This window comes from Macrobrachium rosenbergii, chromosome 6, assembly GCF_040412425.1.
Source record: "Macrobrachium rosenbergii isolate ZJJX-2024 chromosome 6, ASM4041242v1, whole genome shotgun sequence".
NCBI classification, from domain to species: Eukaryota; Metazoa; Arthropoda; class Malacostraca; order Decapoda; family Palaemonidae; genus Macrobrachium; species Macrobrachium rosenbergii.
In genome coordinates this window covers 14,910,492-14,924,694 of record NC_089746.1, presented here as the reverse complement: position 1 = coordinate 14,924,694, position 14,203 = coordinate 14,910,492, and the positions used below count along the sequence as shown (strand labels likewise).

Sequence of the window (14,203 nt, the reverse complement as noted above, 5' to 3'; positions counted from 1 at the left end):
ATGTAGCTCTGAGGTAAAATCCATTTGATTGTTCGAATTTATCAAGCTATAAATATATTTAACATGACCCACATTGGTCATGAGTATGGGACTGTCCTGGGCTAGGTCATGAAGTTTAATGTGGCCTCATTATCTGACGTTTACTGAATAGAATGAGTTATTTTCTATATTTATGAATAGGATAAACATGGGTGATTATTCCTCAATACAAATATTTCTCTCTGCTGTTAATACAAAGCGATAAGATTATTTTTTATTTATTTATTTATTTATTTATTTATTTATTTATTTATTTATTTATTTATTTATTTATTGTACAGACTGCCTGCAGACATCAGGAACACTTAAAAAGAATATGGCTTACAAACGAAACGTGTTTTTCCTCAAACCTGCCGATTCATTTCAAGAGGTGCACATATCTGCAGGTGGTTGTGATCTGAAGGTTAACAAGAGCAGTCTCCAGGTGTACAACGGCCCTTGGTTTAACATCACCTTGGAACATGATAGCGGTTGGGTGAAGGTAGGTCTAGTACTTGATCAGGGACCTAAGGGTGGGGGGGATTAGGGAGAAGAGGGTAGTAGTTGGAGGGTAGTGTTTCACATAATCTGAAGCTCCCAACTATAATGGAATAAAAACTGACTATCTGACTGACCAAGAACTCAGATATTTGTTAATTTACCACATTATATGACTTGGACCATGGACAGATGGTCTCTTGTTTGTCAATTTTTCGTAAGTTTTATTTTAACAGAGATCTTTCACATTCGCAATTGATCCCTGATCCCCTTTACCTGCCGAAAGCTACCAGATTCACTGGACAGCAGCGCCAATATGCAGTAAATGTGCCTCGCTGTTGAACTTCTAAGTTCCAGAGGGCCTTTATTCCTTACGCCGTTGGACTGTGGAACAGCCTCCTCCCTGAGGATGTCGTGCAATTGGAACTTCACAAGTTCAAGCGAAGATGCAATGCATTACTACCCAAATACAATTCTACTTGTATTTTGATAATTTTCTTGCATTTTTATTTATTTATTTATCTGTATTCCTAATACCTGGTCTCCTCTTCTGTATTTCCCATTACCTACTGTTACTTCTTTCGAATGAACATCATATTCTTTGGAGGCTTGAATTTCGAGTCAGTTGCCCCTTTGGCGGGCTTGTTCCATATGAATAGGGTTCATCTTTGAATAATAATAATAATAATAATAATAATAATAATAATAATAATAATAATAATGAACACCATATTCTTTGGAAGCTTTAATTTCAAGTCAATGGACCCTGTGGTGGGCTTGTTCCATATGAATAGGGTTCTTCATCTTCTTACTAATATAATAATAATTATAATGAACACCATATTCTTTGTAATGTTGTTAGCACCTTTTGTTAATGTTTTTACCACCTTGAAATTTTATGATGTTGTTCTCTTTATTTATTGTTGTAGTTCGTTTCTAGCTTTGTTTGTTATTAGTTGTAGTAATGTTTGAGTCCCAGGAGGCTTAGGAAGACACAGCGTTGTTTTCTTACTTCATATCACACTATTAAAAATAACTCTGTACATATACAAGTTAATATATTACAAGTTAAGTAGTATAATCATGAATCAAAGTAAGGGCCTTGCTTACTTCTCACCCCACAACTGGTGAGGCTCTCGACTTCACTTCTCTGCTTCTCCCTCTTCTATCTGCTTCTTTTCTATCTGCTCTGTTCTTTTCTGTTCTGCTTGTCTTCCTTCCTTCCTTGCCTTTTGAAGGTTTTTCAAAGGAAATGCCCATCCCACAATGGGCGGACCATTGCTTCTTGTCCCGCCTTCTTAGACGTCCTAAGTGGATGGAACTTATCTAACAACGTCCCTTTGGGTGTAATTAGATGAATTAATACCCCCTTCGTAGGTGGGACTAACGACGTCACCGGAAGTCTTTAATTTCTAGTGAAAGTTGAAAGGTAAGCTCACAGGTGAGACAGGTAAACATTCTTGTTACCATTACCTTAGATTAAACTCACGCCTGTGTTTTGCTTTTCTAATCATGACACAGGAAGCGTTGTTACTCGCTCTCTCTCTCATTTACTTATTATTTAATTCTCTCTCTCTCTCTCTCTCTCTCTCTCTCTCTCTCTCTCTCTCTCTCTCTCTCTCTCTCTCTCTCTCTTTTCTTTTTCTCTTTCTTATATTTACGCTATTCACAATTAATATTCTCCTAGCTATCATTACATCACTCGGTCACCTACTAAACATTGTCTTCAATGTTTAATTAAACATAATAAAATGGATACAATAGTTATAATTAAATTGGCAATAAAATGTAATAATGTACATGATAAAAATTGTTTCTCCAATTTGGAGAAAAAGATATAAGTCCATTAAAACATTCTAAAAAAATAATCATTAAAATACCGGACATATCCAATCATAAGTATATTAATTCATAAGTATATTAAATGAACATATGAACAATAAACATATGAAATTATTATCATGTTAACATCAATTGTCAATTATTGTTATTATTGCGTTCTGTCAATATCCCTTGTATTTTTCTGATAATAAGATTTCACACCACCAGGATAAACAAAATAACAGTTATCACTTTTACCACTAGATTTACTAACGGTAAAATGGTAAAATTGGTGTGACAGTTTCTTTATAGTAGAAATATTCATCAGCATAGTTCAAATTTTCAAGCTTCTTTAATTCTAACTGAGACAACTTAAATTCATCTATTTTATAAGAGTAATTCTTATGTGGCACATGTTTGTTGAATTTATGTTGTGAAAAGATGGGGTTCATAATATAATTGGTTTGCTATCACTAACTGACATGATGTTGTAAAAGGTTTAACATTTTCAAACTTTATTTCTGTGCCAATGTTGTGACATTTAATTTTAGCTACAACAGTATTTAGTGAAAATACAAAGGTTTCTTGATCAATCATAAGTGCTTCAAAAGGTTTATCATAGTTTGTGGTACATACATCTTTTTCTTGGTTTTGGTTTAACACAATTTCTTGAATACAGGGATAAGCATTAGTATTCTTATACAGGTTATCAAAATTACATATATATTCTTGTTCTTTTAACAGAATACACTCATTGAATTGTTTATCAGTGAAGAATGACAATATTAGAGCGTGTTCTTCTAATACAAAATGCCTGACTGTTCCCTTTTGAATGATTGTTTGTTCATTAACAATCGTAGGAAATGGGTACACAGTGATTAATGTGTTTGTGATCCTAGTATTGAAAGGTACAACTAAAATAATTTTATCATAAAGCACTCTGGCACTTATTAAATTGTAGTACATGAATACATCTTCCACAAGTGGCTGAAAGTGTTTTTCCATGATGCAAAACTTAATAATGTCTTCTAATTCTTTAGGAGTGATTAGTGTTGGGCTGAAAATATCTTTATAAGCAAGCAAAATGGCATTTAATGTTTTTATGTTCCTGTAATATTACTTCACTTTCTAGAGCAAATGTAATTAAAAACTGTATGTTTTCCAACTTATTCAGATCTTTTGTTACTTTCTGATTGACTTGATTTATAAAATTTTTCAGTTTTTCTGTTTGTTCTGCATTTTGATTGTATGATGTAATCACTTTATTTGTCACTGTCCCTCTTGCTGCTGCCCATTTTTCCAGTCTGTCTATTCTTTCTTTTTCCTGTTCTACATTTGCTTCGGTAACAACTCCAAACAATGTGTTCAAAGCAGTTCCAATGAAGGGTAAGAGGGATCTCTTTGATCTTTTGTTCACTGTACTTTCTATTTCTTTGTTTAATTTTTCTAATAAGTGAATAACGCTGTTATTGTCACCCTTCTGTAGGATTGATTTAATGTCCCTTTGAATTGCATTTAATGTTTTCTCACTATTTAACACTGTGGTTATGTCTATACTAATGATCCCTAAGTCTTTGATCATTTTGACTTGTCCATGTCGCTTTAACAATGATCCCTTTCTTATCTCCACCTCTGAGGAGATGAGTCCAATGATGACTAATGCTGTGATGAGCCGCTTTTTTGCATCTGTAGGAATAGACTTTTATCAGATTTTCTTTATATATATAGGTTTCGCTACATACATTATATTTATGATGATGTTTTCAGTCCAACACCAAAATATACACATATACATATTTAACTCTGTCTGTTTCGTAGATTATATATTTTTTGTTTGCAACATTATCTACAGCATTATTATGTCTTATGTTATCTATAACTTCAGTGGGCCATGGATCTGTTATTACCACTTTTATATGATTCCAGTGAACTACTTTTTCCTTTAGATCACTTTCCTTAATTACTCTGTATTTGTTTAATTTTAACACTTCTACAACTCTATATGGTCCAGTGAACTTGGGAGAAACCTTTATATTTGGCCCTTCTTGAACATGATTTTGTACATAAATTTGAGTACCTACTGCAATGTCTGGTTTAATGGTACTTTTATCATAATATTTGGCATGAGTGTTATGAACCTCTTTTAATTTTGCTCTTGTTTTCATGATTGTCTCGTAAGTATGTCTGGTTTTTCATGCAACATAGTTATCATAGTTATAAGTATGTCTGGGTGGTGTTTCATCGTCTAATAATGTGTTAGGCATTCTTTTCTGATAACCATATAGCAAATAATGTGGGGATTCTCCTATTGTCTCATTTGCAGTATTATTCAGTGTGAAGTGTACGTCTTCTATTGCTAAGTCCCAATCTTCTGTCCGTGGGCTCACTAAAGTTTTCAGGATATCCTTTATTTTACGATTAGTTCGTTCTACTGCTCCATTAGAACTTGGTTTATAAGCGGTTATTTGACACTTATTTATTTCATAAAATTCACATATTTCCCATTGTAACTGTTTCTCCTTTTTCTCTTTCGTCACCTTGAAGGGATTAACTTTCTTTTCTCTGTAAAGGGGTTAATTGTCACTGACTGGATGATTTATTTATATTTGAGCGACTGTCACTATTACCTTTCTATTGACTTCCTTATTATTAAACCAACAGTTTTTAGTTAAATGCCCGATCTTTTTGCAAACTGCACAGATTCTAGGCTTTCTGCATTCATTAGTGGAATGATTGGTATACCCGCAGTTTTCACAGGTTATTTTTGATCTAGCTTCTTGAGCTCAATTATTCTCTGGTTTTGAATTATTTGTGTTTGAATATTGACCATTATGATATCTTATGGGTGGACCGAGGAATGGTCCATTCCTCGATTGAGTCTGTCCTCCTTTCAGGTTTGGATTCCATTTTTTCCTAGTATTTTGTGCATATTTCTTTTGAAAGGAAGTTTGTCTATTCCCTACTTGTCTGGAATTATCATTATACTTGTTGTTTCTTTTATATGAATCATGGATATTTCTGCCTTTCCTTTCATTTTGTGTTTCTGTTACCGCTATAAATTCCTTAGAAAAATCTATCTCTTTCTTCTGGATTTCTTGCCTCATTGATATTGAAGCTGTAAGGCTATCACTTTTAGGATCAATTTTAACTTTCTTGAAAGCTTTCTTTCTTTTTCTACGAGTGCATTATACATCGTTCCAAATGACAAGTAATTCAAAACCATTATTTTAAACTAACTAAATCGTTTTCTTCATCACCAAAATCATTCTTATTTCCTATGGTGATGTTTGTTTTCCTTAAGTCTTCTATTATTTTGTGTGTCGATTCTTCAACATGCGTGTGAAGATTTGCTATGGATTCTCCGTCATAATGCTGGGTAAGGAATTTATTAATATTATATAATGCATCACTGTGACTTACTGGTTCCCAGATTGATAAACAAATTCTTTTAATTCAGTGTATGTGGTTATTTTGCGGAATCTAACTGAATTCAAAGTTCTATGTGCATCACCACTTTCTGAACTAAGGAGAAGCAAGGCTTCGTCAATTTTAGCTCTTTCACTTGTTATTCCCCCTGTAGATATGAGACTGTCTGCATCAGCTAGCCACTGGTTCACAGAATATGATTTTAGCCTATTTTTTGTTAGGATTTGAACTTTCAACTCTTCCACAGAATTGTGTGGCTTGTGTAATGATCGCTGCTTGTGTCATTGTTCTAAATTGAAATGTGTTATTATTACTAGTATTATTATCACTATTGCTATTCGTGTTATTAGTGTAGTATTTTCTTGAGTTAATGATATTTGTGAACTTGGCACTGGAACTCAACTAAGGCTAACTGTTGTTGGTCTTAAATTGTAATGTCTATTTCTAATAGCATTCAACAATACATCAAACGAATCCTGAATATTATCAATATGCTAAAATTCATAAAACATTTTATACACAAATACACAACAGTATTCAAAAAATATTTCATCAAAAGAATGTTATGTTATTAAAGATTTCTATTTATCAAACATCAAAAAATATAACAAGAAAAAAAATATTTTGAGAGAGAATTATAAAAGTTTTATATTTTCTGAGAGAGAGAACATAAAAAAAAAATTTTTCACACACTCATAGAGAGAAAGAATAAAATAAACTTTCCAATCACGACTTACTTATTTGTGTTGTTGTTCTGTTTAACTGTTGCTTGTTACCACTGTTTTCTCTGGAACTTTTTCACTTTTCCTTTCCGCGACCAACACTGTAGTTTGCTGTAGACACGTCGTATCCCGCGTGCCTTGACTAAAACTTTCCTTCTCTTTCTTCACCAACCATCGGGGATTCGTCTTCTTCTTAGATTTCACCAGTAGTGTTGATTTTTAATGAGAATGTTTGTTGTGCATGTGAAATGCACTCACCTGTTTTAACAGATTGTATATAGAAATCTGTTTTGGATGTGTGTTGATAGCTCTAACGGGAATGTTTTGTCGCACATGGGAATATCACACTAGTAAAAATAACACTGTACATATACAAGTTAATATATATACAAGTTAAGTAGTGTGAATATGAATCGAAGTACGAGCCTTGCTTTCTTCTCAGCCCACAACTGGTGAGGCTCTTGACTTCACTCCTCTGATTTGCTTCTTTTCTATCTGTTCTGTTCTTTTATGTTCTGCTTGTCTTCCTTCCTTCCTTGCCTTTTGAAGGTTCTTCAAAGGAAATACCCATCACACAGTGGGCGGACCATTGCTTCTTGTCCTGCCTTGTTAGACGTCCTAAGTGGTTGGAACTTATCTAACAACGTCCCTTTGGGTGTAATTGGATGAATTAATCCCTCCTTCGTAGGTGGGACTAATGACGTCACCAGAAGTCTTTAGTTCCCGGCAAAAGTTGAAAGGTAAGTTCACAGGTGAGACGGGTAAATATTCTTGTTACGATTGTCTTAGATTAAACTCGTGCCCATGTTTTGCTTTTCTAATCGTGACACAGGAAGTGTTGTTACTCCCTTTCTCTCTCGTTTCCTTATTATTTCATTCTCTCTCTCTCTCTCTCTCTCTCTCTCTCTCTCTCTCTCTCTCTCTCTCACTGGTGCTCTCACATTTCTTTTTCTCTCTCTTATATTTACACTATTCATAATCAATATTCTCCTAGCTATCATTACACTTTGGAAGCTTGAAATTCAAGTCAGTGGCTCCTGTGATGGGCTTGTTCCATATGAATAGGGTTCATCTTCTGAATAATATAATAATAATAATAAACACCATATTCTTTGGAAGCTTGAATTTCAAGTCAGTGGCTCCTTTGGTGGTCTTGTTTCATAAGAATAGGGTTCATCTTGTGAATAATAATAATAATAATAATAACACTATCATCTTCCCTTTCACAGGTGCATGTTGACGGTAGGGAATCTCACAAAGAACTATGCCAGAGGAAAGATTTTTTTATTGAATCCGTCAAGTTGACAGGTAGAGGGCTTCTGACCTGGTGTGACCCGAGAGGTGGCAGAAAAGGTGAGGCGTGAACTAACAGGGCAGTTGATCATTTTTTCTCTCTCTTCTTTATCATTTTATTTTTATATATGGCTTTTATTAAATAAATTCTCTCTCTCTCTCTCTCTCTCTTGTTTATCTTATTCTTTTTATGTATGGCTGTTATTAAATAAATTTCTCTCTCTCTCTCTCTCTCTCTCTCTCTCTCGTTTTCGTCTTATGCACGGCTTTTGTTAAATTGATCTATTCTCTCTCTCTCTCTCTCTCTCTCTCTCTCTCTCTCTCTCTCTCTCTCTTGTTTCTGCTTGTTATTCTATTTGTGTGTAAATACAACCAAACAGCACATCAGCGGTAGCAATTATCTGTTATCATCATTATTTTATGATTATTGAGATGGTAATTATTATTATTATTATTATTATTATTATTATTATTATTATTATTATTATTATTATTATTATTATTATTATTATTAATTTTATCGAACAGAATGTACATCTGGATGCCGTTGAGTCTGTACTGTAATTTCTCAGTCACTCGAATGAGTTCCTTTGTAGCGGAAGGTAAATTATTCAATAACTTACAGACATCCTCAGTCGAAATCAGATCCACGAGACATTGCAAAATCTGTATGCAGCAGTTTTCCCATTAGATATTTGTCATTTAAAACTGCTTTTAAAGTTATTTATATATATACGTATATTTTAGTTTCCTTTTTATTTTTTTTATTTATGACGCCAATTTTAGTAGCTATAATCAATCAATCATTCTCCCTCCGCTTTCAGCCCTCGATCTCAAGATGATTGTCATCGCATTATTGGGTGTTATTTTAGCCATGTTCGTGATAATAATCTACTGTGCCAAGAGACGACCTTCTTCCACCGTCCAGGAAGAGGTGGCGACTGCCCCTTCCACCTCACAGGCCGCGAATCACCAAGGCAGGCATCATGAATCAGCCGTGTACGAATACGTGGAAGTAGGGGCATTCGTGAACACGCTGACCAGTCACGAAAGTGAAAACAGTTTATACGAAGCGTCGAACTTTCATCTGGAACAAACATAAATTGTCACAGGTCATTTCACTGATATCTACTGTCATCTGTTACCAACTGATCTGCAGTATGTATCAGCTGGAAAATATCTGCATACTTGCTTGAGCAGTATGAATGCACATACTTGAAGAACTGGATGTATTTTTATTTCTTGTAGTTAGTGGCATATTTCAAGTGGGTATTTTTAAACTAGTGACTTTCTAGTGTATAGAACAAAATAGTTTTGTAGTTAATGTACAAAACAGTTTTGTAGATAATATTCAAAATAGTTGTGAAGTTAATTTACAAAATATTTTTGTGATTAATGTTCCAAATACTTTTGTAGTTAATGTACAAAATAGTTTTGTATTTAATGTATAGAATAGTTTTGTAGTTAATGTACAAAATAGTTCTGTGATTAATGTTCAAAATAGTGTTGTAGTTAATGTATAGAGTAGTTTTGTAGATAATGTACAAAATAGTTTTGTGATTAATGTTCAGACTAGTTTTTTAGTTAATGTACAAAATAGTTTTGGTAGTTAATGTACAAAAAGTTTTGTAGCTGATGTGCAAAATAGTTTTTTATATTTTCAAGCACCTAAAATGTAATTAGGACACTGAAAGTATATAAACACCTGAAATATATATATGAACTATTCTTAGCAAAGTAGAGTAATACTAATTATAACATTAAAATGATGTCTTTGAATGTTAATGCTACTGAGAGGAAGCCAGGAGGATAAAAAAACAAAGCCAGCTAACATTCATACATAACAACTTAATTTACAAAGCTTCTAGAGGAAAAAAAGACTGACCATTTGTGGGATGGAGAGAGAAGAATAGAAATAAACAGAAATAAGTCAGTCGGAAAGGTGAGTCAGAAGGTGAGTTAATTAAAACTAGGTTACTGTTTGGATGAAGGCAGGACTGGGAGATTGGCTTCAATTAGGTGTTTTAAAGTCAATGTTTTGGTTGTAGCTAGAATGAGAAAAGTGTCGAATCTTAGATTATTTAAAGAAAAGAAAGGTATCAATGACTCCACGAATGCATAATTAAGGGAATGAATGAAAGGAATAGTCTTTTTTTTTATTTCTAAGCTTAAAAGTGGTAGAGGGGAGTAGAAGAATTATAGGGCTTCACATAACTTGGTATAAGAAGGACGGGAAATGAAAACGAAAGTGGAAAATTAATATGATATAGGTACTTTCTAAATTGGCAAATCATTCCATTGTTACACCCATTAGGTAAATACACAGAGGGACTGTGTGTTTAGTTATTTTTTGTCATTTGTGGGAATGACTATTTTCACTCTAAAATGGAACAGAGGAAAAACTTGAGAACTGGGATATGTTCAAAGTTTTTCGAGAATTCGATATACTTAAAACCCACGACTTTCTCACCCGCCCCTCACCCCCCCAAAAAAGAAAACGCACTCGATTACAAAAAAAAAAAAATAAATAAATTACGATAAAACTTATGAAATATAAGAATATGATAATCGTCATCTTGAAGCGTCCCTCGAATAAAAGGAAGATAAAAAAAAGTATAGAAAGTAACCATGGAAAAACTTAAACAGAAAAGTGAGAGCCAAATGAAGACAGGAAATAAGTTAGGTGAAATGACAACAGCTTCCCCCTTCTCTTGTCAGGTTATTATCTGGTAGCAAATGCAAGCAATTACTGACTTCACAAGAAAATTTGCTTTTTGAAATTGAACTTGTTTATGTTTATATTCATATGAAAAGAACGAATTAATTTTTCAGATGATTTATGATGAGTCGTGCAGTGAAGGTGATGTTGCTATGCATTTTTAGCGCATAACAGGTTTTCCTTTCTTAGTGAATCTTGTATAATTCATCATTATTGAATAATTGTATAATTGGTAATTTACATGTTTATAAATATATATATATATATATATATATATATGTGTGTGTGTGTGTGTGTGTGTGTATACTGTATATACATATTTATGTACATATATACTGTATATAAAAAAAATATATATATATATATATATATATATATATATATATATATATATATATAGATAGATTCACGAGGTAATTATCTTATGGATAGTTCAGGTGTCTGACCTTAAGTGACAAACATCAATAAGGATTGTTCCTAATTCTTTGTAGAAAACAAGAGCTAAGTCAAAACATGGCTAGGATTCCTGAAAGTTTAAACTTACTCTTATACACAATGAATATCTTTAAATATGAACAGCCACCTTTGAATGAGATGACGTCACCTGTGCTACTCCTTATTAACTTAAAGTTTTGTAGTAAAATTAAAAGAGGATTATTATAATAAATCTGTTATGCACTTATTTCTGTATGGCGTAATTATAAACTTACTTTGAGGATAAATATACTTACAGTACATAGTTTATTATACATTTCATTCCATGCATTCCTTTGCAGTCGTATTTTCCTACTGCTACTGTTACTGTACTACTACTACTATCTTTATACTTATGCTCTCTAATACAAATAAAAACCTCTGCGGACAAATTTCCCTACATAATGTATTCCACATCTTCATCCCATACATCTTTTGCAATCGTACTACTACTACTACTACTACTACTACTACTACTACTACTGTCTTTATATTTATCGCACTATAACACAAATAAAAGTCCAGTCTGAGGACAAATTTGCATACATAGTGCATTCTACATCTTCATCCCATACATTCCATTGCCATCTTGCTCTAATACTACTACTACTACTGCTACTACTGTTACTACTACTAATGCTGTCACTACTACTGCCACTATCTTTATACGTATTGCTCTATAACACAAATATAAACCTGCTTTGAGAATGAAAATGCTTACATAGTGTGTTCTACATCTTCATCAAATGCATTCCATTGTAATCCTACTCTACTACTATAAAAACTTTTACTACCAATACCAAAATTACCATGAAAGCTATTTTTAAAAATATATATAAATGAAAAAATATAGAAGGGATGTGGCTGGGCAAGATTCTCCCCGTAAATGTGGTTGGGGGGGGGGGGGATTCTCCTGGCTCCAGAAAGTCTTCCCATAAGGAGTGAGTCAGGATTTTATTTTTATTTTTTTGGCGATTGGAAAAGCGGTTTCTTCTCTCCTATAAATTTCTCTGTCAATGGATATTTTATTTTTCGTTTAGAGAGATTTATCGTAAATATTATTCAAATCAAAGAGATGGGTAAAAGTTTTGCATTATACAGGAATATACTGAATTCAAGTTTGTCATCTATATAATGGTAAAATTGCAGTTGATCTCTTACTGAATTTTTTCAGATGGATTTCTCTGCCGATGAATATTGTTTTTTCCATGTAGAGAGATTCACAGCAAATATTACCCAAATAAAGAGAGGGATAAGGTCTTCACATTATATAAGAATATAATGACTTTGAGGTACCCGACTATATAGATGGTAAAGTTGAATAATTGTATTATATAGGAATATGTTGAATTTGAGTTTCTCAGCTATATAGATGGTAAAGTTGAATGAAACTCTAACTGATCTTTTTTGCATTTTTGAGATGTGCACTATGTTTTTTTCCATCTTCATCAACTAAATGTTTCCAGCTCTCTCTCTCTCTCTCTCTCTCTCTCTCTCTCTCTCTCTCTCTCTCTCTCTCTCTCTCAATTGTGAAAATACCATTAACCCATGTATGATCTTTTCGTGATGCTGCTACAGTCTCTCTCTCTCTCTCTCGCTCTCTTGAAAATAGAGTACTATAAATCCATTGAAGATCTTTTCATGACGATATTGCTAGTCTCTCTCTCTCTCTCTCAATTATGAAAATGCCATTAACCCATTTCTGATCTTTTTGCAGTGATACTGCTGCAGACTCTCTCTCTCTCTCTCTCTCTCTCTCTCTCTCTCTCTCTCTCTCTCTCTCTCTCTCTCTCTCTCTCTCTAATCGGTCCTAATCGGAGGACTGTCGGCAATCAACCAGTCCTTAGTCTTTTAGGAATACTTTAAAATATTCCGATGGCTGAAAGGGTCCTGATTAAGAAACATAGGAATAGGGAGGGAAAGAGTTGTAATTGAAACAACCCCTTTTTTAAATTTGTTTATTTTTTATTTTATTTTTATTTTGAATCAACTGTTTATCTCTACGTTTCTGCTTTAGTCACTTCCATTTTGCCAAAACAAAAAGTTAGGAGTTGAAAGAGAATAGAAAATAAATTGGGTGTTGGAGCTTTCCATAATATTAAACAAGCTTTACTGAATGAATTATGTTCATCTTCGTGTTAGCAATTTTTTTTTTTAAGGTTTTCCTGTCGAAATATATCTGTTAGGTATATATTGGGAAATCTTATGAATGTTGATTGCGAAATTATAATAAACTTTATGAAATAATGATTTTCATATGCATATTATCAAAGTATTTTTTTATTCCGTATTTTTCTGTTGTATGACGTCTCATAAGTATCAGGAAATCTTTATCAATGTTGATTGCCTAGTTATAAATAAGCTTTGTGAATTAATTATGTTCGCTTCATATTATCAATTATTTTTTCTTTAATTTTTCCGTCGAAGTAGGTCTGTTAAGTATTGGGAAATCTTATGAATGGTGATTGAATAATTATAAGTAAGCTGTACTGAATTAATTCTTTTCTTCGTAATATCAAAGCGCCCTTTATTTATAATATTTCTGTCGAAAGACGTCTGATAACCATCAGGTAATCTTTATCAATGTTGATGAAAGATAAACTTCGCACTAATCCTCACAGATGACGACGTTAAAGAACAAGGAAGTAATGATGGGAAAAAACGCTTTAACTGTTTAATCTTGTCTCTTTTAGTTTCTATCGTTGTTCCTTCATTTGCTTTTTCTTTTTCTCTTTATTGTTCTTTGCCCCTTTTTTTCCCACTGTATACCAGGTGAAAGAATTGGTAAATCTGCATTTACTTTTGAGTAAAAGCTACCAAATTCACGGGATAAATTTGAAGCTTCAAGATTACCCTGATCTAGAAATGCTGTGAAACAGAGAATAGCAAAAAGGAAGAGAATAAGAAATGATTAATGGGAATTTCGCCTAGAGAGAGAGAGAATGGCAAAAAAAGAATGAATGGAATAATGGAGAGACAGAGAGAAAGAGAATCACACAAAGAGAATGAATGGAATAATGGAGAGACAGGGAGAGAAAATCACAAAAAGAGAATGAATGGAAAACTGGAGAGAGAGAGAGAGAGAGAGACCATAGCCGTCTATCAAAAAGATCATAAATGGTTGAATGGTATTTTCACAATTGAGAGAGACAGACAGATCACAACAGCTTCCCGAAAAGATTGTAAATGGATTAATGGCACTTTCTGCGTAACTGAGAGAGAGAGAGAGAGA

The 14,203-nt window shown here is 33.2% G+C and overlaps 1 protein-coding gene across 2 annotated transcripts in view; it reads left to right on the top strand.

The window, feature by feature from the left end:
* The window catches only part of LOC136839220 (uncharacterized), a 14,852-nt gene extending 4,576 nt beyond the window's left edge, over positions 1–10,276 (top strand). For both annotated transcript variants that reach the window (XM_067104960.1, XM_067104959.1), the window contains exons 3-5: positions 321–520; positions 7,715–7,838; positions 8,603–10,276. In XM_067104960.1, the coding sequence (XP_066961061.1) occupies positions 321–520; positions 7,715–7,838; positions 8,603–8,880 (602 nt within the window). In that variant the 3' untranslated portion in view covers positions 8,881–10,276. The remainder of the gene's footprint in view (positions 1–320; positions 521–7,714; positions 7,839–8,602) is intronic.
* The last annotated feature ends 3,927 nt before the right edge of the window (positions 10,277–14,203 follow it).